General features: G+C 42.8%; 1 protein-coding gene across 1 annotated transcript in view; it reads left to right on the forward strand.

The window, feature by feature from the left end:
- The first annotated feature begins 392 nt into the window (after positions 1-392).
- Positions 393-23,512, forward strand: part of RNF17 (ring finger protein 17) — a 223,743-nt gene continuing 200,623 nt past the window's right edge. Inside the window, exons 1-6 of the mRNA XM_026653404.1 lie at positions 393-483; positions 3,002-3,114; positions 5,493-5,584; positions 6,344-6,438; positions 8,651-8,724; positions 20,450-20,505. Of these exons, the coding sequence (XP_026509189.1) occupies positions 393-483; positions 3,002-3,114; positions 5,493-5,584; positions 6,344-6,438; positions 8,651-8,724; positions 20,450-20,505 (521 nt within the window). The remainder of the gene's footprint in view (positions 484-3,001; positions 3,115-5,492; positions 5,585-6,343; positions 6,439-8,650; positions 8,725-20,449; positions 20,506-23,512) is intronic.

Genomic DNA, 23,512 nt, shown 5'->3' on the forward strand with positions numbered 1-23,512 from the left:
AATAAGAGCAGGGGGAACACTACAGAAACGACATTGAATAATTTATTCAACCCATAAATATTACTTGATCTGTTCTAACCAAAGAAAACACTTGTATCTTAAAAAATAGACTTTATAACATTGGTGCCAGTCCCTTCAACTGACTCAGAAGTCCAGGTTCTATTGCTGACCACCCCCCTGGGCCTGCTGAATAACCTGACCCCAGTACTTCCCCAGAGCCCACTTGGTGGTTTCCCTACCTAGTAACAGGGAGGCCTCGCTCCGCGCCCCGTCCACCACGCGATGATTGGCTGCTGAGCGAAGGGAGGGCGGCTGCTATTGGCTGGTGGCTGAGGGCACGTGCCGTGCTGGCAGTTGCCCGGGTCCGCGTGCTGCCGGTGGGAAGGCGCGAGATGGCTGCGGCGCAGGAGGAGCTCCAAGGGCAGCGGCCCCGGGCGCTGCTGTGCGTCGGGTGTTCGCGACGCGGAACAATTGTCTCCCATGGTGAGAGGGGTCCGAACGCTGCGGGCCTGGGCCTTTCCCCTGCACCCTGAGAGGCGGGTCCCAACGGCTCGCCCTCGGGCCTCTGCGGCCGCGCGCGGGCCAATTCGGCTCATGTCTCCGTTCAGTTAGCCGGACCCAGGGCGGGGAGCGCGGGGCTGCCCTGCCCCCTCCCCCGCGGCTCCTTCAGCCGTTGGCGGGAGAGGCCTCGGTGCGGTGCCAACGAGTCTGCGCTGCCCGGCGCGGGCCCCTGAGAGACCCCCTTTCCCCGCACGACGCTGGGCCTCCCCCTGCTGCGGTTCCTCGGCCCTGGCGTCTCCCTCGTGCCGGGCTCATAAGCTTCCCCTCGCCCGAGGGTAGCGGTGCTACTGGGAGGGGCTCCGGGAGATGCCGCAGCTTGTGGCCTGGCGTGTCCCTCCCGCTGCCCGTCAGCCCTGGGCCTTCTACTGCACGCATTTGCTAGTACAGGGCGCTCCTGTGCTGGGGGGGCACAATCCGGCCTCGAGTGATCAACTCTGCCCTGTGAACGGGCATGTGATCAGGCCAGAGTCCCACCTACCCTGAGAGCCTGGTCCCGCTGCCCCCAGACAATATTGTCAGCATTGGCCGGGGGTGCAAATGGATGAAGGTCACTAAAAAGAAACAAAATCTGGAGTTGGGAGAAAGCATATCTGTATTTGGTCTCCTGAGTACTTATAATGGACATAAGAGCAAGTATGTATTTGTGTGATGGTGGACCTCCCCCCCGTCCTGTTCATTTTAGGCACTTTAGAAATGTGCATCGTTATGGTATGTGAATACCATTCATGTCCAAATGCAGGGGTACAGAAGAAAACATAGGCACTGAGCTGACTTTTGGTTTTGCTAGTGAGTACCCCACACTGCCTCTGTCTGTCCCCTGAGGTCCCACCCCCACTCCACCTCTTCCTGCCCTACTCCACTTCCACCCCTGAATGCCTCCTACCCGCTGCTTGTTCCTTTCTGCCCCCGCCTGCCTTAAGGGCAGTGAGGGGAGGATGGGGCAGAGAAGAGTGAGTGGCAGGGCAGCCCCACTCAACAGCTGGTCCACTGAAGAGCTGATGGGGGCACAGGGCCAGTGGCTGAAGAGCTGTTTGGTGGCCAGCCCCAGAGCCATCAGAGTAGCAGTCCAGTCCAGGCCGTGTGCTGAGCACCCCTATTTTTTCTCTGTGGGTGCTTGAGCCCCTGAAGTCGGCACCTATGGGAGAAAATATGTAATATCTAGCTTACAGTGCTGAATGTAATGACTTTAATAGACACTAGCTGTGTATTGTTTCAGTTAGGCTTTTACAATCTGCAGTAGAATGGCCTTTTTTTTTTTCATGTTAAAAGTGAAGGGTTTGAAACAGTCTCTCCAAAAAGAAACTCGTGTATTCAGAGTCCAAAACAATTCTGAGAACAAAGGGATAATATTTTTAGACCTAGATCATACACAAACTTGTGTGCCACTTCAATTACTAGAGCGATTTTATGCTGAGTTAGCTAAACTGGTGCAATTATGTGTGTGGATAATCTTTTTACGCTAGTATAAACTTGGCTTATGTCTGTTTAGCTTAAATCAGTAGTTTTACAGGTACTAGCTAAACAGATACTTTTAATGCTTGTGTTGTTATAGTTATTGCTGCTTTTCCCCTGGGATATCCCTGTATTTGTAAAATTCCCTTTCTGTACAATTCAGTGATCACCGAACTTTAGTACATCAGCAACTGACTGGAGCCTAGTCAGTTTCACTGTGTTTTTTGTTGAGCCTTAGGGCTGGTCTACAGTGTGTGGGGGAGGTTGATGTAAGATACGTAACTTCAGCTACGAGAATAGCGTAGCTGAAGTTGACGCATCTTATTTCGACTTACCTCGGGTCCTCATGGCGCAGGATCTACGGCCGCGGCTACCCTGTCAACTCCGCTACCGCCGCTCGCCCTGGTGGAGTTCCGGAGTCGACGGAAGCGCGTTCGGGGATCGATATATCGTGTCTAGAGGAGACACGATATATCGATCCCCGATAGATTGATTACTACCCACCGATTCGGCGGGTAGTCTAGACGTACCCTTAGAGAAAATTGCAAAGATGGGGAAACTGCTGTTGTTACTGCTAAACTATGGGAGGCACAGCTCTTTCTGTGCACCTGGCTTTTCCTTGGAGTACCATTATTTTTGATAAGTTTTATAAATGCCTGAAACTATAACATTGTGTACAGTGTTGTTGTACCTACGTTGGTCCCAGGATATTAGAGAGACCTGAAGAAGAGCTCTTTGTAATCTTGAAAGCTTGTGTCTCACCACAGAAGTTGATCCAATGAAAGATATTACCTCCTCCACCTTTTCTCTCTGAAACTGTAAGGTTGTCCTGAAAATGCTACTGGATTACTTCATCAGCAAGACCAATGCTTTTGCAAGATTGTGTAGCTATACTCTAATTTAAATATGGCAACAGTCACTTTTTTAATGTTGGTAACTGTAAAAGACTCAAGCAGTTAATCTGGATTTTGCTAACTTTTACTTATAGACTTGATTTCATCAGGAGCGCGTCACCATGCATTACAGTGTGGACATATCTTTTGTGAATTGTGTTTATCGGTAACACAGGAGTCAAGTATAATAGTGTGTGTTGACTGTGAGGTAAGTTTTTGTTCCACAAACATGTCAAGGTCCGTTGTAGAATTATTTGCAATTTGAAATATAGTATTAAGCAACTAATGGGAGCTTTCAGATAATGTGAAGAAGACAAAAACTAATCTTGTTAGTGTTATCTGAGATACCATTCTTGTATACTATTTTAATTACTAAGGTGTTTGGGTGTTTTTTAAATCTGGTACAAAAAGTCATTCTCGCTAGTGTTTTTTTTTTTTTTTTTTAAGCTAGCTTAACATATGATAAATAAGGTTAAGATTCTGTCACGGGTATTTTTAGTAAAAGTCAGGGACAGGTTGTGGGCAATAAACATTCATGGAAGCCCGCAATCTGTTCCTGACCTTTATTAAAATACCCAGAGTGGGGGGCTAGCAGTCAGAGTGCTGCTCTGGTGGCCCCGGGGCTCGCTGCTGCTCCATGACCTCCATGACAGAATCGCATCCCTAATAATGAATGTATATATTCAATTAACTTTAAGGGCTTCTCTTCACAGCAGAGCTGACTCAAGTTATAACTTGAACGTTGCCCTACTCTAGTCTGGTCCCCACTCAAACCTTTAACTGGACTGTGATGTGCTTTTAATATGAGTTGTCTAACCCATTGGGATATAAAGCTCAAGTTAGCTGTTGAAACAACCACTATCATCTAGGCTCAGGCTAGCTCCACTCAAATGTTACTAGTCCCCCAATGCCTTCCCAAAAGCACCGATGCTGGTCCCAGGGAGGGAGGAGGAGGAGTTGGTAAGCATGGGGCCGCCGGTGCGCGAACGGTGAGGGGGGACCGTGGCGCTGGTGGATGCTCCACACCCACTAATTTTTCCCCTGGGTGCTCCTATGCTGGACCATGGATGTTGCCGAACCAGGGCGTGCCGGATTAGCGAGGTTCAACCTGTATGTGTGTTACTCAATAGACTCTCTTAGATCTTTATAATTCTCAAAAATTCTGTTATCTACCTGTGTATCTAAGACTCTTAAATTTTTTCACCTCCACAAACTAGCCACACAAATATCTTGAACAATTGGAATTTTTTTCAAACTACTAAACAACTAGAATAACTTGTGCAGTAATTGGTTCATAATGTACGGTAGCGTACTTGGGGGAAGAAATGTTTGTTTTTTACAAAACTTGAAACAGCTGAGTGGACTTTTTTTAATCTGTGATCTTGTATAACAAAAGTGAGTGTTTTTTCTTCAACCATGGTATAACCTTTTGAAAATAAGTTTATTTAGTACTAAATAAACACTGCACTAAGTAAAAATTATGGTTGATACCTTTGAATTTCCTGACTTGTGTTTAAATATATTTACCTAGTAACTGTAACTAATTTCTCTTGTAATAACACTATACATTTACTATATGCTGTTACTTATACCTCCAAGTGGGATTAAAGCCAAGCTGTTTTGTTATGGGAACTATAGGTAACATGTGTGCTTTTAAATTCTTCATAATCAGAAAATCGTAGGACAGGAAGGAACCTTGAGAGGTCATCTAGTCCAGTCCCCTGCATTCCTGGCAGGACTAAGTATTATCTAGAGCATCCCTGGCAGGTGTTAGTCTAACCTATCGTGGACTATTTAACTTCCTTTTATTCCAGAAAAATGACCAAGTCACACTGAAATAAACACACTGCTTTATCACTAAAAACAACGAGGAGTCCTTGTGGCACCTTAGAGACTAACAAATTTATTTGGGCATAAGCTTTCGTGGTAGCTGCATCTGTTTCAGTACCGTACCTAGCTATAGTGTGCACATTCACGTAACATAAACTTTCAGTAAAAGCTCAAAATGCAGGTAAAATTCCTATCATGTGACAGAACCAATAGATCAAACTTTCGGTTTTGATGTTCCATACCCTCTTTGGTATAACTCAGTTGCTTCAGTGGAGTGATCAGATTTGCTGCTTATTACTAAGTGGGATCTTCATGGCTCCGTGCTCCCTTTTGCCACTATGGCCAGTTAGAAGATGTAGGCCATGCACTTGCAGGCTGCACGCATTGGCAAGGGATGCTTGGTTCTCTCGTGGACTCACATAGTGCCCTTCCCTCAGCTATTGAATGGTTAAGACATTTAGACTAACAATCTTGACTCATTCACAATATATGTGTGTGTGTGTATAGAATCATAGAATATCAGGGTTGGAAGGGACCTCAGGAGGTCATCTAGTCCAACCCCCTGCTCAAAGCAGGACCAGTCCCCAGACAGAATGTATGTATGTAGTAGAACTTGATAGCCAGATCGCTATGAAAGGCCCAAAATGAGTTTTAGCCAATACCAGATAAAATATAAAGTTGGATTTTTAAAAAAAGTGTAAAGTGCATAATTGTACAACATAAATGTTAAAGCAGTTTTATTGTTTGACTTGAAAGGCTGTTACCACTGTAAATACAAACCAAGGTTTCTACCCAGTGGATGACTATGTGGAAGAAGAACTTTATACAAGAAAACTGCAGGCTGCAAAGTATGTGTTATGTAAATCTTAAGATTACTCCATTTTTTAAAATTAAATTTATATTGAAGTATATCTTACAATTTAATTAGAGAATGGCGGTGAATATATATAAAATTTGATAATTCTTTATTATAAACCTTTTTCATTAGATTCCTGGTAAGAACAACAAATGTGGCTAATGTAAGATATATCTGACATTATTTGCTTGGAAAGGGGTTTTTAACTTGGCAGTGGAGAGTTTCTATTTAATACTGTAACAAATCTTATGTAGTTCTTACTAATGGTGCTGTAGATGAAGCTCTATAGTATTTGCTCTTTGAGTTCAGTCTTTTGGGTTTTTAATTTGGCCAATTAAAGTTTGGCCCGGGCTTTCAAAGAATTACATTGATAATATAAATGTATATTAAGAGTGTTGTCACTATGAAGTAAGAATGTATGTATTGTATACCAGGGTTTGCATGGTACACAATAGTTGAAATCCTGGCCCTATTAAAGTTAATGGCAAAACTCCCATTGATTTCAATAGGATAAAGATTTTACCCGGTAGATATTGCTAGTTAATAATAGTCTCAGGACTCAACATGGCTAAAATGAAACATTATATTGCCTGCAAAGAATGTATTAAAGTATATATTTGAGTGATGATGGGTCAGTTAAAATGAACCTAGAATATATAGGAGCTTTGAATCGTGGGGGGGAGTATTTGTGCATAGTTTAAGGTCTTTTTAAAAAAAAAAAAAACACTTGAAAAATATTTTTACACTGAAGGCAAAGTCTTCAGACTTTACAGGACAACCCCACCAGATCAAACAGAGGAAACAATTATTTATGTCATATGTTGAAAGAGGACATCAATTCAGAAGGTAAGACTTTTTGCTCTTGGCTTTTATTTTTGGTGCTTTCTAGATGTCCTGTACATGTGGTTAGTTACCAGCTATTCTTGGGAGAGAGGGGGCTATCACTGGGGCTTATTCTACCTGTGTCAATTTATTTTCTTTCTTCTACTGGGAAAACTTGTCGCCTGTAAACGCAACAATTATAGGATATTTTACTAATTAAATTTGAATCCAGATTTTAAGATTTTGAATTGTGCTGTCTCAACGTAGACCTTTCACATTGACTTTAAAATTATTTGACTAATTTAAAGACAATGGAAAGCAAAAACAATAAATTTAATAAAAATAAGAGAAGGAAAAGTTAGACATGAAAACGCAGTTGTCTGTGAAATTTTCTGGCATCTCAGAAATGAGGTTTGTGGGTGGGAAATGCTCCATAATAAAGCTGGAAAACGTGTATTTTGAAGTACACCTCTACCCCGATATAACGCTGTCCTCGGGAGCCAAAAAATTTACCGCGTTATAGGTGAAACCACATTGTATCGAACTTGCTTTGATCTGCTGGAATGCGCCCCCCCAGAGCACTGCTTTACCGCGTTATATTCGAATTCGTGTTATATCGGGTCGCGTTATATCGGGGTGGAGCTGTATAATTATACATGTTTAAGTATTTTGTACATAGTATGCTATGTGTAAAATAAGGGTTATTTTTAAAGACTTTTCCAAGACAACAGTATGCTGACATGTTCAATCACCAGTTAGTTCATCTATTAATTCTCTAGTAGCTATAGAAACCACTCAGGCCACTCACCATTATTGATCTTCTTCAGCATATTTCTTGTTACTACTGAAATGTATGCATGGATTTTTTTTTAAGCAGCCATGCTTTTAAAATAAACTCCTCTATTTGGGCATTTTTCCTAATGTATTTTTTTTCTGAATGACCTTTGAGTTGTTGCTAAATACGTAGTATAATTTGTGGAAGGAATACTGTTAGATTATGCAAGAGTTAATTTTCTTCTATAGTATTTCCGTGCACTTTGAGTGTGGGTTATTTTGTACTTTTACACTCCTTTTGTTCTCTCCATCCTGTACTTCTGGGGGAATTCTGAGCATCTGCGGACATGCAGAATTCCTCTGTCCCACATAATTTTGTATTTTCCCCACGTAGAAAATACATTCTGCCGTCCACTGCTGCAGAAGTCCCCTGGGGGTTGTAGTTCATCACAACACCTTGCCCACAGAGCCAGATTAGGACAGAGTGGGGCACACAGGGCTGTTTGGGGGTCACAGACTGAGGTTCAGAATGGCTAGTGGGGGGACAGACTGGGGCATGGGCTCAGGACCTAATGGGGTGACAGCATTGAGTCTGGGGATGGGGGAGGGGGCCTGCGGGGACAGGGGCAGATGTGCCTGACTGAATGGGAGAGGCTTGGGGTCAGCCAAGGTCTGCATGGGGGAGGCTTCCCAACTCCCTGGAAAAAAAAACAAAACAAAAAAAACCTCCCACCCACACCCAACACCCTCCAAAGTTCACTCCTAGGCTCCTTCCCTCTCCCTCAGCTCCTCTGTTACCCCTCACTCCTCCAAGCCTTTGCCCTGCTTCTGACAGGTCAGGAAATATAGTTCTGTATTGTAATTTAAATGAATTACTCAAAGTTCTGTATTAATAAGGAATATATTTGTCAAAAAAATTTACCAGAATCTTTTTTTATCTGTATTGTTACAGACATACTTGTTGACAGATATTTTGAAATAAATTACCAAAATAATTGAAACTGGCATGATTATACTATATTTTGACAAATATCAGAATTTTGCAGAATTTTCAAATAGTGTGTGCAGAATTTTTAAATTTTTGGTGCTGATTTTCCCCAGGAATAATCCTGTCCCTCAATATAGCACCAATGTCAGGTGATTTACTATGCAGTTGCCTTAGATGCTGCTATGATTATTAGACAAGAGTATATTTGAAAAGACTTCTCTAGAGTTCAGAAAATTTTCTTAATTTTGCCTGGCCTCTTCTTCCTAGTTTCAAAACATCTAGGGTGAAATTTTGACACTATTGAAGTCAGTGGCAAAACTCCCCTTATTTCAGGACCAGAATGTCACCCCTGAGGTACATCCAATTGTGCTGCAGTGCCAGCACGATACCCTTGCTACTCTGTGGTCATCTAGTTTACAATTAACTGTGATTGGTGTATGTGTTAACTCTTAGTTTGGTATGCTTGCCTTTTAGAGTCGCAAGAAAATCATCTTGGCCATAGTGAAAGAGATGAAGACTGTGATCTGTATGACCTCCTTTCTCCAAAAGTAATTCAATATTGCACACAAAGATTTGAATCATTAGTACAACTTGTAAGCTAAAACCTCTTATAAATTCTCTGTATTCTGGTTGAGAGGGGTTAAAACACATGCTCCTTTTCCCTCCCTCAGCTCCATTAAAAATCTTTTCACTATACACATTTCAACTGTCAATTTTAACAGCACATGGAAAAACTGATTCTAGTTTACAAGCCTATTTTATGTTGAAAGTGCAAGGCAAGTTGTGGATTGCTTTGTTTCTGGTTCGTATAAATGAATTGCAAAAGCATGTCAGTTTAATCTGCTAATTCTAAGACACTACTCACAACACTTTATGAATAAGCTAGTATTCAGATCAACAGTGAGAATTTCATAGAGAAATAGAAATTATAGACATTTATAGAAATTCTGTGTTGATTTTATTGGAAAGTTTGTACCACTTATTTTGAGGATTGATGATAAACTTCACTTGACATCCTAAGTAAAATGAATGCAGAATTGTTTGCCCTCCTCCCTCACTCTTGTGGGTGCTGAACCTGTGGTGTTCTTCAAGCATTTGTCCACAGAGATTCCACTGGAGGCATGTGCGTCCCATGTATGTGAGCCTAAAATCTCTTAGCTCACAGTGTCTGAGGCTGCGCATACACCCTCCCTGCCAACCCAAGGCATAAAGTGCAGAGCATCCCCACTTGCCTCTCAGTTTCTTATTACCATCCCTGATAGCAGGACAGAAATGCATAGAATCCATCTGTTTCCCTAGCGTTAGGATAGTTCGTTACTTGTTGTTCTTGTAGTTAGACTTTTAAGTAGCTGTTGGCAAAATAAAAACCCCAAAATGTTTTTGTTTTTTTTTATCTGACTCCTCTTTGTACTGAGGTGCAAGTCTCCTGGCAGAAACTCTGTCTCTAGGCTTTAAAAATCTGCTTGCTTATAAATTAGGTATGCTGGCAAGTGATAGACATACTATGTCTCTCTTTTTGTTTAGGGGAATTGTATATTTTGGGCAAACATTCGATTTGAAAATCCTTTTTCTAAGCCCACACAGAAGGCTCATGATGCCTGTTTAAAAATGTTTCTGCTGGAAAAGTCAGGAGTGTTCTGAGTCTGAAGTCCCTCTTTGAAAGCAATCTGTTGCCTTAATGCTTATTTCTACTAGTGGTCTGACTACCAGACGTACTGCTCTGGGAACTAACAGGACTTCTGGCTCTAAGAGACCTCATGCTTCTGAAAAACATGCTGAGCCTTCTCTTCTATCCATATCTGGTCAGTCATTGACTTCTGCTGCCCAAGGTAGGAAGAAGCAGAGATCTTCTGATGATGCTGATGGTCACTATCCCTGGTATTTGTCCTAGAAGTCTAAGACTCATCACTCTGGTTCAAACTGGCTCCTTCCTTCCAATTCTGATCTGCATCATGTGTCTTCAGGGGCTGTGGAAACGTGTTCTTCTGCTTCAGTACTGCATCCTTGGTGACCAATGCCACCTCTTGAGTGCTAATGACATCAGTCCTATCTGTCAAAGAATCTGTAGTACTGTATCCTAATGAGACCCCATCTACTGAGATGACCACATCGATATTGTTGAGCTTGGTACCAATTCCTCTCTCAAAGCAGGTTGCCTTTATTACTACTTCCAGTGATGTCCCTATGGGTGCTTCACTTGTAGGTATGTCAGTGCCCCATGCGCATGAGAACCTAAATCTTCATCAGCAGTGCCTGTTGGACCGCACATGCACGCCTCCCTCCTCCCCCACTGGGTGTGGGGCATATATACGGCACAGGGGGATCCGAGCGCCCCCAGTTCCTTCTCTACCGCCTTTGGTCTGGGACGGAATCTGCAGCAGAGCCCATTTTTCCTTTTCCCTCAGTAGTTAGTGCCTTATCTATTAGTGTAATGTAGTAAGTATTTTCTTCCAAACAAAAGGAAAAACTGTTTTTGTTTAACTTTACCTCTAGTTTTCTCATAGTTTAGGTTTTCGTTTCCTCCCATCCCTTCCTGCCCGGGAAGCCTTTTTCCATCACCCTTATGCCCGGATCCCCTGGGTTTAAGAGGTGCATTTGTTGTGGGGTTGCCTTCCCAGTAACGAACAGCCACCTGCAGTGCATCCACTGTCTGGGAGAGGGACACGTCCCGCGAAAGTGTTCCCATTACCTCGGCTTGAAACCCAGAATCAGAAAGGACCGGGACATCAGATTAAAACTTCTCCTCATGGAGAAATTGCTGTGACCGGCATGAGATCCAGGCCCAGACTCCTCTGGAGAGGCCCCCATACTCTGCCAGATTGTCTGCCCATCCTCAATCTCCATGTCGCGTGAACAGAGAGTCATCCCTTTCTCGCTCAGATGAAAAGAAACAGGCTCTCTCCTCACATTCTGAGGCACGTCGCACCAAAACACTGTCAAGGTCTGTTGCCTCAACCTCATCTGGCACACAGCTCTAGGGCCCGTCCGAGTGCCTCCGATACCGACACAAAGAAATGGTCTAAAGATCCTAACTGGGCTATGGCCTTCAGCATCATTTCCCAACTCTAGGGAACAAGACAGGCTGACTTGAGAAGCTAAAGCACCGGCACCCTTTCCCACACCAATGAAATCTCTTCACCGGCCAAGGCACTGGCCAAGCCATTGGCACCGACCAAGTCTCTGGAGCCATCTACCAACACCTCTGGGCATACGCCCTCCCTTTTGCATCGTGTCTTACACCAGCACTAATGATGCTTCCCCTCCCCCCCCCATGAGATTTTAGTTACTCTAAAGACCTGCTGGCATCTGACACTCCTGAGTCTCCGCTCCTTCGATGTGACCTCCCTCCACTTCCACCCTCCTCTCCAGACTCACGATACACTCTCTCTCTCTCTCTCTGCCGAGGATGGCACCTTCTTCCCCAGAGATGAGGAGGAGGAGAAGAGGAAGATGAAGGCTCTATTGTTCCCTCATCTACTAGACAAATTACGCCTGCTCATCCTCACTATCCACAGCCTACCTCTGGTCCCCACTCTTGGCAGGGACCACCATGGATGCAACCCTATGTGCCACTCCCTCCAAACTGAACGTATTGGGCCACGTACAGGGCACAGTTCGGGAACCCTCCCAGAGAGCAAAGCCGGAAACCTACACCTCTCCCTTCTCTATTGGTTTCTTGCCCTCCGGAAGTCGAACCCCTGCTGGTACCATCTGAAGAGGAAGAACAAGAGGAGGAACAGGAAGAGAAGGCTCAACCAACATTACATTTTTCCTCCTCACTTGACAAGGCTATCGTGCCTCCACCCCCTACATTGGCTGATGACTTCAGGCATTTTCAAGATGTGTTCTGCAGTATTGCGGACTCCCTACAGATCCCTTTGGAGGAAGTCAAGGACCAGCAGTGTAAACTACTGGATATCTTCCACACATACTCTTCCTCCAAGATCGCTCTACCTATCAACGAGTCTCTTCTTGACCCTCACAAAGTTGCTGTGGCAGACCCCTGCGTCCATCCCTCTGACCTGCAAATATTATGTTCTGGCGAAGGATGCGGAATTTCTATTCTTGCACCCCACCCCCGAATTCTTTGGTAGTCAGTGCGGTACAAGAGAGGCTGTCAATTCCAATCTCATTCTAGCCATCCTGACAGAGATTGTAAATGCCTAGACTTTTTTGGATGCAAAGCATATTCGTCAGCCACGCTCCAATTTAGAATCTCAATCTATGAAGCCCTTATGGCTACGTATAACTACTCCAAATTGGAGGAACTCTCCCAGGACCTACTGGAGGCCAGGAAAGAACAATTCCAGTCCTTGATATCAGAAGGGCACCTCCTAACTCATACAACTCTGCAAGCCTCATTAGACTTTGCATACACCGCTGCCCAATCCATCATGACTGCTGTAGTTATGAGGTGTGCATCATGGCTCCACCTCTGGGACTTTACTAAGGAGGTACAAACCACAGTAGAGGACTTACCTTCTAAACCTATTCTCTAAGTGTACGGACGATTCTCTGCACTCCCTTAAGGACTCTTGAGCTACACTCCAATCTTTTGGAATTTACATGACAGTACTGAAGAGATGCTCTGGAAAGTACCAACTCCCTCCCTGATCCCGAATGCAGCAGTATACTCCTCATCGGCACTAGGACACCCAGCGCTGAAGACAGAGACCTACCAAATGTATATAGCACAGTCCTCAAAGGGCTGCTCTCATGCATTCCCACCGAAGCAACAGTTTTGAAGGTGTGGTCGAGGCCCTGAGACTCCTTCACCTCTTCTAGTCATTCCCATCATTTTCAACATCCCAGCAGCATCTCCTTGTTTTTTCTAGATTGGTTCCTCAAAGAGACCTAAGGAGCCTTTCTCATCATAGATCCCATACTTCTGAGAGGTCTTAGTCACTTTGCTGTCCACCACTGTGGCATCATATGCCTTTTTCATACAGGGTGCAGTCCTGACCTTACTGGTCAGCATGGAATCCTCAGCATTTTCCTACTCTGTATTTGTCTAAATCCAGGTCTAGGAATATAGCACCTCCTTAAGAATGATTTAAGACAACATAACCATCTAACCAGGAGCTTTTCCAAGAATTCATATAAGAGGCTCATAATGAGGAAGATCTTGTGGGGGAATATGAGGACCAGCCCATTTGTCTGGCTGCTTCATCTTCATATGTAGATGACATCTGCTCCTCCCACAGTCTATCTGAAGGCCTTTCAGAACCTACGTTGACATTCCTTTAAGGCCTTAGACATATCCCTTGAAGTAATTCAGGGAAAGTCTCAATTTATGTATGTTCAGCATCCATGCTCCCAAGACTGCTTGGCTTTGCCAAACAAGTATATCTTTCAGCTGGCTAAAGATTTGTGGTAGACCCACGCATATATTTCAGCCATATCTAAAAGAGCAGATTGCAAATTTCAGGTTCCTCAAAATGGGTTTGACTATTCTTTTATATATACCTTGTCCCTGGGTCTTTAGTTGTAGAGGTTGCTTATGAAAATCCAAGCAGTCTGTATGTCAAAACTTGGGGATAAAGACCCCAAAAGATGGACCTTCTAGGGAGATTCAGAAGGCCAATTATTGGGCTCTTCTGGCTAAGTATGACATTCTTTGTCCGGACAAGAAGTTGGGTAAAAAGCTTCCTCGGGACATCAGGGATAAGTTCAAAGCAGTAGCCCTGAAAGGCCAGTTGGTGGCAAGGACTGCATTGGAGGCTTTTTTGGATGCTTCTGACATTGCAGCTAGGTCAGTGGCTACCACAATAACTATGCACAGATCATCATGGTTGTAGTTGTCAGGAATTCTGAAAGACCACAGTCAGAAACCTTCCTTTTGAGTGCCGTGAACCTTTCAACTCTAAGACCGACTAGGTGCTTCATTCTTCAAAGGACTCAAGTAACCCTTTAGTCTCTTGGCCGCTGTACTTCCTGCAGAGGAGAAAGCAGTCTAAACCTCCATCCTTCCTGAGACACAGATCTCCCTGCAGCTGTATAGACATACTATCAAAGGACTTGTGATTTTTACAAAAAGAGACCTTCTTTCCAAAAGAAAAGACCTTCATCTACTGGCACTGCACACTCGTCTTTGGATCAAAGGTTGCAGATTTGATGCAGTGATCAAGAGTCATGGACCAGTTTGTGGAGTCATTGACCCTTTTTTCTCTCTTTTGGCAATTGCCTTTCTTTAATTTTTTTTTGTGAATGCATGAGCTGCAGTTACTACCAAGTCTTAGAAGTTATCTGGCAAGGATATTCAATTCAATTCCAGCCTGTACCAACTCTGCATCCCCTTTTCCTGTCCCTCTCAAAGATCTCACAACAAATTCATCTGTTGTTTCTAATTTAAAATGGTAACGCTTTTGTCAGGAATTCCTTTTCTAATGTCCATGAACTGGCTTTCAGCTCTTGACTTGTAGGACTCTTAGCTCCATGTGATAATCCAGTGGTTCTCAACCTTTCCAGACTACTTGTACCCCTTTCAGGAATCTGATTTGTCTTGTGTACCCCAAGTTTCACCTCCACTTAAAAACTGCTAGCTTACAAAATCAGAAATAAAAACACAGCACATTATTGTTGAAAAATTGCTTACTTTCTCATTTTGTATGAAATTTTAGTTTTAATGACTTCATTAGTGCTTTTTATGAAGCCTGTTGTAAAATTAGGCAAATATCTAGATGAGTTGATATACCCCCTGGAAGACCTCTGCATGCCCCCAGGGGTACGCGTACCGGTTGTTGATAACCACTGTGGTAATCCATCCATCTCACAGGAAGTTTACCGTGTTTCATGCTCAGGGGACATGATTACTGATTTAGAGTCCTACCTTTCGGCCTTTCAACAGTTCCTAGGGTGTTTACCAAATGCCTTTCATCGGTAGCAGCTGCCCTGAGGAGACAAGACCTTCATGTATGCCCTGTCCTAATTGGTTTATGTGGGGACATGCTTATTAGCAAGTTGTAAGAGATGTTTGCAGGACCCTTCATCTTTTCCCCCCTTCCCCCCATTTGGGTCTCAAGATCAATTTGGATAAGTCCGTTCTCACCCCTACTCAATAAATAGAGTTAACAGGGACAAGGTGGGACCATGTCAGCCAGAGCGTACCTTCCTCAGAATGAATATCATCATTTAAAATTCCTAGCCCAAAGCCTCAGTGAAAGTTTGCTTCAACTTGCTGGGTCGTTTGGCAGCTTATGCTTGCGTGACTCCACATATAATAGTAGGACTGGAAGGGACCTCAAGGTCATCTAGTCCAGTCCCGTGCACTCATGGCAGAACTAAGTATTCTCTAAACTGCCCTGACAGGTATTTGTCTAACCTACTCTTAAAAATCTCCAATGATGGAGATTCCACAACGTCCCTAAGCAATTTATTCCAGTGCTTAACCATCCTGACAGGAAGTTTTTTCCTAATGACCAACCTAAACCGCCCTTGCTGTAATTTAAGACCATTGCTTCTTATCCTATCCTCAGAGGTTAAGGCGAACAATTTTTCTCCCTCCTCCTTATAACAAACTTTTTATGTACTTAAAAACTGTGATCATGTCTCCCCTCAGTCTTCTCTTCTCCAGATTAAACAACCCAGTTTATTCAGTCTTCCCTCATAGATCATGTTTTCTAGGTCTTTAATAATTTTTGTTGCTTTTCTCTGGGCTTTCTCCAATTTGTCCACCTCTTTCCTGAAATGTGGCACCCAGAACTGGACACACTACTCCAGTTGAGGCCTAATTAGTGTGGAGTAGAGCGGAAGAATTACTTCTCGCGTCTTGCTTATAACAATCCTGCTAATACATCCTAGAATGAGTTTTGCCTTTTTTGCAACAGTGTTACACTGTTGACTCATATTTAGATTGTGATCCACTATGACCCCCAGATCCCTTTTTGTCGTACTCTTGCTTAGGTAGTCATTTCCCATTTTGTATGTGCGCAACTGATTGTTCCTTCCTAAGTGGAGTACTTCGTATTTGTCCTTATTGAATTTCATCCTGTTTACTTCAGACCATTTCTCCAGTTTGTCTAGATGATTTTGAATTTTAATCCTATCCTCCAAAGCACTTGCAACCTCTCCCAGCTCGGTATTGTCTGAAAACTTTATTAGTATACTCTCTACGCCATTATCTAACTCATTGATAGAGATATTGAACAGAAACGGACCCAGATCTGGTCCCTGTGGGATCCCACTTGATAAGCCCTTACAGCTTAACACTGTACCACTGATGACTACTTTCTGGGAATGGTTTTCCAGCCGCTTATGCACCCACCATATAGTAGCTCCATCTAGGTTGTATTTTCCTAGTTTGTATGAGAGCGTCATGCGAGACAGTATCAAAAGCCTTACTAAAGTTAAGCTATACCACATCTACTGTTCCCTCTCTTTCCCCTCCCCCCTCTACAAGGCTTGTTACCCTGTCAAAGAAAGCTATTAGGTTTGTTTGACGCAATTTGTTCATTACAAATCCATGCTGTTACTTATTATCTTCTAGATGTTTGCAAATTGATTGCTTATTTATTTGCTCCATTATCTTTCCAGGTACTGAAGTTAAGCTGACTGGTCTGTAATTCCCCGGGTTGCCTTTATTTCCCTTTTTATAGGTTGGCACTATATTTGCCCTTTTCCAGTTCTCTGGAATCTCTCCGGTCTTCCGTGACTTTTCAAATAGCTAATGTCTTAGATATCTCCTCAGTCAGCTCCTTGAGTATTCTTGAATGTATTTGATCAGGCCCTGGTGACTTGAAGACCTCTAACTTGTCTCAGTAATTTTAACTTGTTTTTTTCCTGTTTCTGATCCTCCCTCATTTTCACTGGCATTCACTGTGTTAGATGTCCAGTTTTTGGTGAAAAATGAAACAAGTAATTTGGCACATGCAAGACTGCGCTTCCATCCTCTTCAGGGAAGGTTGAGATCAGTTTATCATCCAACCAGATGCAGCATGGATTTACTGATAGAAGTTCCTCCACGGGTGCTAAAGTCTTCATGTTGGTGGATGGTCCCCTTTTAGTCTTGAGTCATGTGCGTGTTTTATTTCCCCTTGAAAGACTTTAATAGATTCTTAAAATGGATTTTAGATTTTATTGACATCTCATGCACTGAACAAACTACCCCTTACTTGTTGAGTTAGGGCACACTACTGGGGGAGTGGAGTCCCTATTTCTGATTTGTAGGACTGCTACTCATACTCATACTCACTTACCAGTCACTACTCCATTGTGTCAGCTTCTAGATCAGATGCCCAATTTGGCAGGGAGGTCCTAGTTATTTAGATAGGATCCCTTCACTTACCTCCTTGGTGTAACTGCTAGTCCGCCACCTGCAGTGGGATTTGTGTGAACAAACGCTCAAAAAAGAGAGGCTGTTTACCTTACAGTAACTGGAGTTTTTCAAGATGGTTTTTGTCCACACAGATCACACAACTTGCCTTCCTTCCCCACTGATTTGGAGTCCTTTACCTATATGTCTGTGTTAGTGAAGGAACTGAGTGGTGGTTTCATAGAGTTTAAGGCCAGAAGGGACCTTGGATCATCTGTGTATTTCACAGGTCACTTAAATTTCATCCAGTATCCCTATATTGAGGCCAATAACTTGAGCTGACTAGAACATTTTAATCCTTGGGAGTCTAAGCTATTGTGTGCCACAAGCAGAGAAACAAGAGATGGCAAGGTGCCACCAGTGCCTGAGGCCCCTACAGGGGCAGGGAATTGATTAAGTGAGATATGCCCAGATGATCCTAGCAGGCAATCCATGCCCAAAACTTCAGAGGAAGGAAAAAAATCCAGAGTCCCTGGCACTCTGATGTGGGGGAAAATTCGTTTCCTGATGCCAAATCTGGCAATCAGTATGACCCAGACCATGTGAGCATGACACACCAGCCAGGTATCTAAGACAGAAGATTCTCTGTAACATGTCAGAGCACTGGTCCACTCCATCCAGTGTTCCCTCCATCTGTGACCAATCTCTGATGCTTCAGAGGAAGGTGTGTGTGTGGTGGGGGAGGGACAACAAAATACACACGGCCAATGTATGTGACCAGCTGAACCCCTGAAGCATGAGATTGGATCATAGTCTTTGAATAATGAACAGCTGCAAGTGTCTTGAGTATGCTGAAGGCAGTGCAGTTTCCTGTACTCTCTATGGCCCATGAAGGAAGGGGACGAACAGAAGGGGATTCATAGATTTAGACTCCAAAGCCAGAAGGGATCACTGTGCCCATCCAGCCATCCCCGCCCGTCCCATACACACAGGCTGTAAAATTTCTCCCAGAAGCTGGATTAAAGTATATCCTTGAGAGAGAGCCTTCTTTTAAAGACTCCAAGCAATGGTGAGTCCACCACCTCTTCAGTAAGCTGTTCCAGTGTTTGTTTATCCTCATAGTTAGGAAATCATTTCAAGGTTGAATTTGTCCAACTTCACCTTCCAGCCATTGGTTCTTACTATGCCTCTGTCAGCCAGGTTGAAAAGCCCCCCATTATTGATATCTTTTCCATGTGTAAGTTCTTATACAAAGTAATCATGTCACCTCTGCTCCATCTCTTCAATGAGTTAAATACATTGGGCTTCCAGCCCATGAATCATTTTTGTGGCCCTCTTTTGAACTCTCTCCACTATTTTCACATCTTTCTCGAAGCATGGACACCAGAACCAGACTCAGTATTTTAGCAGTGGTCTTACCAGTGCTCTGTAGATACGAAATATCACTTCCCTACTTCTATTCGATAATCCCTTTTTATACTTCCAAGGATTGCATTAGTTCTTTTTGCCACAGCAGTGCACTGAGAGATCCTGTTGAGGTACTATCTATGATGACCCCTCCTAAGTCCTTCTGAATGACTGCTTTCCAAGACAGAGTTTCCCTAACTGTTGGTATAACCTGTGTTCTTGGGTCTCAGGTATACTCTCTTGCATTTGGCTGTATTAAAATGCATTTTGTTGGATTGTGGCTGTTTAATTAGATGATTCAGCTCACTCTAGCAGTAACTTATCCTTCTTGTTATTTATTACCTCCTCAGTCTTGTGCAAACTTTATCAGCATATATCTTATCCTCACCTAGATTGTGCATTGGATCAAGCACCAATCCCTTCGTGGGACCTGATCGTTGAAATCTCCCCATTAACAACTACATTTTAAGATTTTTCAGTGAGGCAGTTTTCAATCTAATTGTGCATCCCATTAATTCCATATAATGCAAGGGGTTTTTTTAATCAAATGGTTGGGGTACTCTGCCCTTTATGCCCTTGGGAGAATGTGTAGTGAGCACATGAAGGGTACATACAAAGCACCAATGGATACTGCCGCCTAAAAGATTCTAGGCTTGCGTGCATGGGGCACCTTCATCTACAGTGGGATCTGTGTGGTCATAAGCATCAGCGTCTCAAAGAACTCTAGTTACTGTAAGGTAAGTAACCTCTTTTTCTCCCTTCAAAAGGTTTTTATTAAAGCTTTTTTTATAGTATTATCTATAGCATGGGTCAGCAACCTTTCAAAAGTGGTGTGCCGAGTCTTCATTTATTCACTCTAATTTAAGGTTTTGCGTGCCAGTAATACATTTTAACGTTTTTAGAAGGTCTCTTTCTCTAAGTCTATTCTATATAACTAAACTATTGTATGTAACGTAAATAAGGTTTTAAAATTGTTTAAGAAGCTTCATTTAAAATTAAATTAAAATGCAGAGCCCCCTGGACCGGTGGCCAGGACCTGGGCAGTGTGAGTGCCACTGAAAATCAGCTCACGTGCCGCCTTCAGCACACATGCCATAGGTTGCCTACCCCGATATATAGTATACTTAGAAAATGGCAGCAACTGAATGCTACTGATATGTAACAATATATAAAAATAAATAGGCTGGGGTTTCAAGGGAATTGGGCACTGAACTCAGACTTCCAGTGGAATTTGGATGCCTGACACCCTTAGACTCCTTTGAAAATCCCAACCATAATCAATTCCTCTAACACAGTATGTTGGAAGGCATATTGCTATGAAATCCCAATAAAGAGTGAACAAACAATGGAAAAAACCTCTTTCATGAGTAGTAATTTAACTGCTATAGAGTTTTAAGGTCACTGTTGTCTGGAAACTATGCTGTTAAATGTCTAGTTACTAATGTAAATAGTAATCTCTTTAAAACACGACCCTGGTCAGAGAAAAGGACAAGTATTTACTTTAGGTGAAATCCTGATTCCATTAAAATGAGTGGAAAGACTTCCCTTCAGAGGGACCATGATTTCACCTTCTGATGGGAAATACTTTACTATAACCTCTCTCCTTTTTAATGTAGATGGAGTTTGATTTTGAACAAGGAATTTGCATTAGAAATTCACAAGCACTAAAAAGGTAAACTTGCATTCTTAACACCTGCTTTATTTTTCATACAATTTGGAGCCAGAGGGGGAAAATTTTTTTTAAAAAAAAAAAAAAAAGTCTGTCCATCCTACTTTCCCTTACGGTAATTATTCCCAAAGTGCTTAATCGAATTTGGTTTCTTAATGCACAAATACATTCAGAATTTTTGTGTAACTAGATAGCTACATACAGTCCAGTGCAATCAGCACACAGCTACCTTGCTTGATCCAAAACAGAAAAACAGTAGGTCTTCAGCTTCTTGCTTATTAATAAATACAAGGTTGTAATGGGTAGGAGAACTCACTGTGAAGTGCAGTGACCTGTCCAGGCTATGCTAACTGTGAGGAAAGGCAGAGGCTAACCAAGACAAAAGGGATAATTTATAATTTTGTAGAACTTTATAAGGGAAAACCCAGAAATTGTACCAGGAGCATAAAGAACATTACGAAGTATTACTACTTATAACAAACTCTAGGTTACCAACATGTTAACCTTTGCGAGCTTGTATTTGTACTCTTCCTTACTCTGTGGAGTTAATACCAAAAGCATTGTTATCAACAAGAACAAGAGATTACTCAACAACTTTTTCTTTCTTTGTCTGTAAGTACAACTCCACTCTTGCCCAGTTCTTTACATCTCTTCAGCTTGATGTGCTCTTTAGATTCGATGGCTCCTGTGGTTGTACCTCTTTTGACCAAGTTTATCTTCACTTGGTGGGCCCTCATTTGTCCATTAGGCACTTTTTGAACTGGTATTCCTTCAATAGATGTTCAGTCATTGTCTCTGTTCCTATACTTTTGATCCTTTGTGAGTGGGCTTTTCATTTACTGTTTTCAGGATCTATTTTAATCTAAAACAGCTTTTTGATCAATTCCCTTTTTCACCAATTATATTACCTTTCAGTTTTTTACCTTGATGCTCTCTCTCCGATATGTCTGTACATTTTATTTTCCTCTACTTCACTTTTCTAATAGTGTCTGCTCATATACCCAGGTCTATTTTTTTTTTCTGCTTCTCCCAACTTGGAGGATTTCCTTCTTTCCTCCTTCTCATTTCCCAGTCCCCTACTTTTATTCTCCTATACTTTTATTTTATCACCTCACCTTCTCCCTCAGCTCCTGTTCATCCATTAGCTCAGCATCTAGATTCTTCTCCTTGGCTCCTTCTTGTCTAACAGCTTTTTCCAACTGCCTTCTTTGGTTGGATTCCAGGCACCCTTCCAAGCTCGAGCTGCCCTCTCATTGGTTGTCTCTCTCCCCAGGACAGCATTCTGTGCTGCTGCATCAGGGTAAGGGTCGGGTTACTATAGGAGCACTCCCTTGAGTTAGGACACGGCATTGCTTATTGCAGGGGTCTTCCATTATGGTGCCCCCTGTTGTCTGTTCTGGTTCTCCAGTAGTCTGTCTTTGGTGGCCCAGACCTCTGGCCACACTTCAGGATTGGTCCCTGTTCTGGGTAACAAAAAAGTCCAAACAAAAAGACCCAAGAGTCTAATTGCCTTTATGCCAGTCTTTAGCCCCATCTGATACTTATCAGTCTTTTAATCCAGAGGCCTGTGATTTTTTCCGTCTTGCTGGACAGTGATATAGCGGGAACCTAGGCCAGCCCTCCCTTCTTGGTTCCAGCCCATAGACTCTGTGTGAGGCGGTTAAGGACTGTTCCTTACAATCCCTTGCCATGTTCCTGGGCTACTTTTTTCTTTTCTTTTCTTTTTTCTTTCTCCTGTTTCTCAGTATGTCTTATGCAGACTCTACTAGTCCAATCCTGGAGTTCTGTTGCCTCATGCGGCTTCATTTCAGCCCACTTACTGAAGAACTTCCTCAAGGCCCTCTTCAGGTTCTCTGGCAGCCTGCTGACTCCAGCGCCCTCCTCTGCTTTGAGTCCGGCCTATCTTTATGGAGCCTCTTCTTCCTCAGCTGAAGTTGATACAAAATTGGTTCTGAGCTGTTCCACCCCCCCCCCACCTCCACCCCTAGCTATAACCCAGTGGGCTAATCAGACCCTGAGACTCCTGTTAATGCTTTATTTGCCATTTATTTCCCATCCATAATCTTACCACATTGTCTATATCATAAAAAATATGATGTGTGACACTGCAGGACTGATGTTATCTCCCTGTGTGCTCCAGAATACGCTGTATTTTTAGTAATAGGGTTATTAGGAATAGCCAGCATGGATTTGTCAGGGATAAATCATGCCATACCAATCTAATCTCCTTCTTTGACAGGGTTACTAGCCTAGTAGATGGCAGGGAGTAGTAGATATGATATATCTTGATTTCAGTAAGACTTTTGACACAGTTCCATATGACAGTCTCATAAGCAAACTAGGGAAATGTGGTCTAGATGGAATTACTATGAGGAGTGCCCAACTGGTTGAAAGATTATACTCAAAGGAACGCTGTCAAACTGGGATGGTATATTTAGTTGGGTCTCGTGGGGGTCAATCCTGGAATATTAGTCAATATTTTCATGAATGACTTGGATAAAGGAGTGGACTCCGCTTATAAAATTTGCGGATAACATCAAGTTGTGAGGGGTTCCTAGCACTTTGGAGGAAGGACAGGATTAAAATTCAAAACTGTCTTGATAAATTGGAGAATTAGTCTGAAATCAACAAGATAAAATTCAGTTAAAAACAAGTGCAAAGTTCTTCACTTAGGAAAGAAAAATCAAGTATTCCACATTTTGTAGTTGTGTAACAGGCTAGGGGAACTAGTGCTGAAAGGAATTTTGGGGGGTTATAGTGAATCAAAAAATTGAATGAGTTAACAATATGTAAAAAAGACTAATACAATTCTCGAGTTTATTAATAGGAGTGACGTATGTAAGACATGGGAGGTAATTGTCTCACTCTTGGCACTGGTGAGGCCTCAGCTGGAGTACTGTGCCCAATTCTGGGCACCACACTTTAAAGAAGATGTGGACAAACTGGGGAGAGTCCAGAGGAAAGCAACCAAAATGGAGGTTTAGAAAACTTTACCTACAAAGAAAGGCGT

This window comes from Terrapene carolina, unplaced genomic scaffold (assembly GCF_002925995.2).
Source record: "Terrapene carolina triunguis isolate 2854851 unplaced genomic scaffold, T_m_triunguis-2.0 Scaffold138, whole genome shotgun sequence".
In the NCBI taxonomy this organism is placed as follows: Eukaryota; Metazoa; Chordata; order Testudines; family Emydidae; genus Terrapene; species Terrapene triunguis.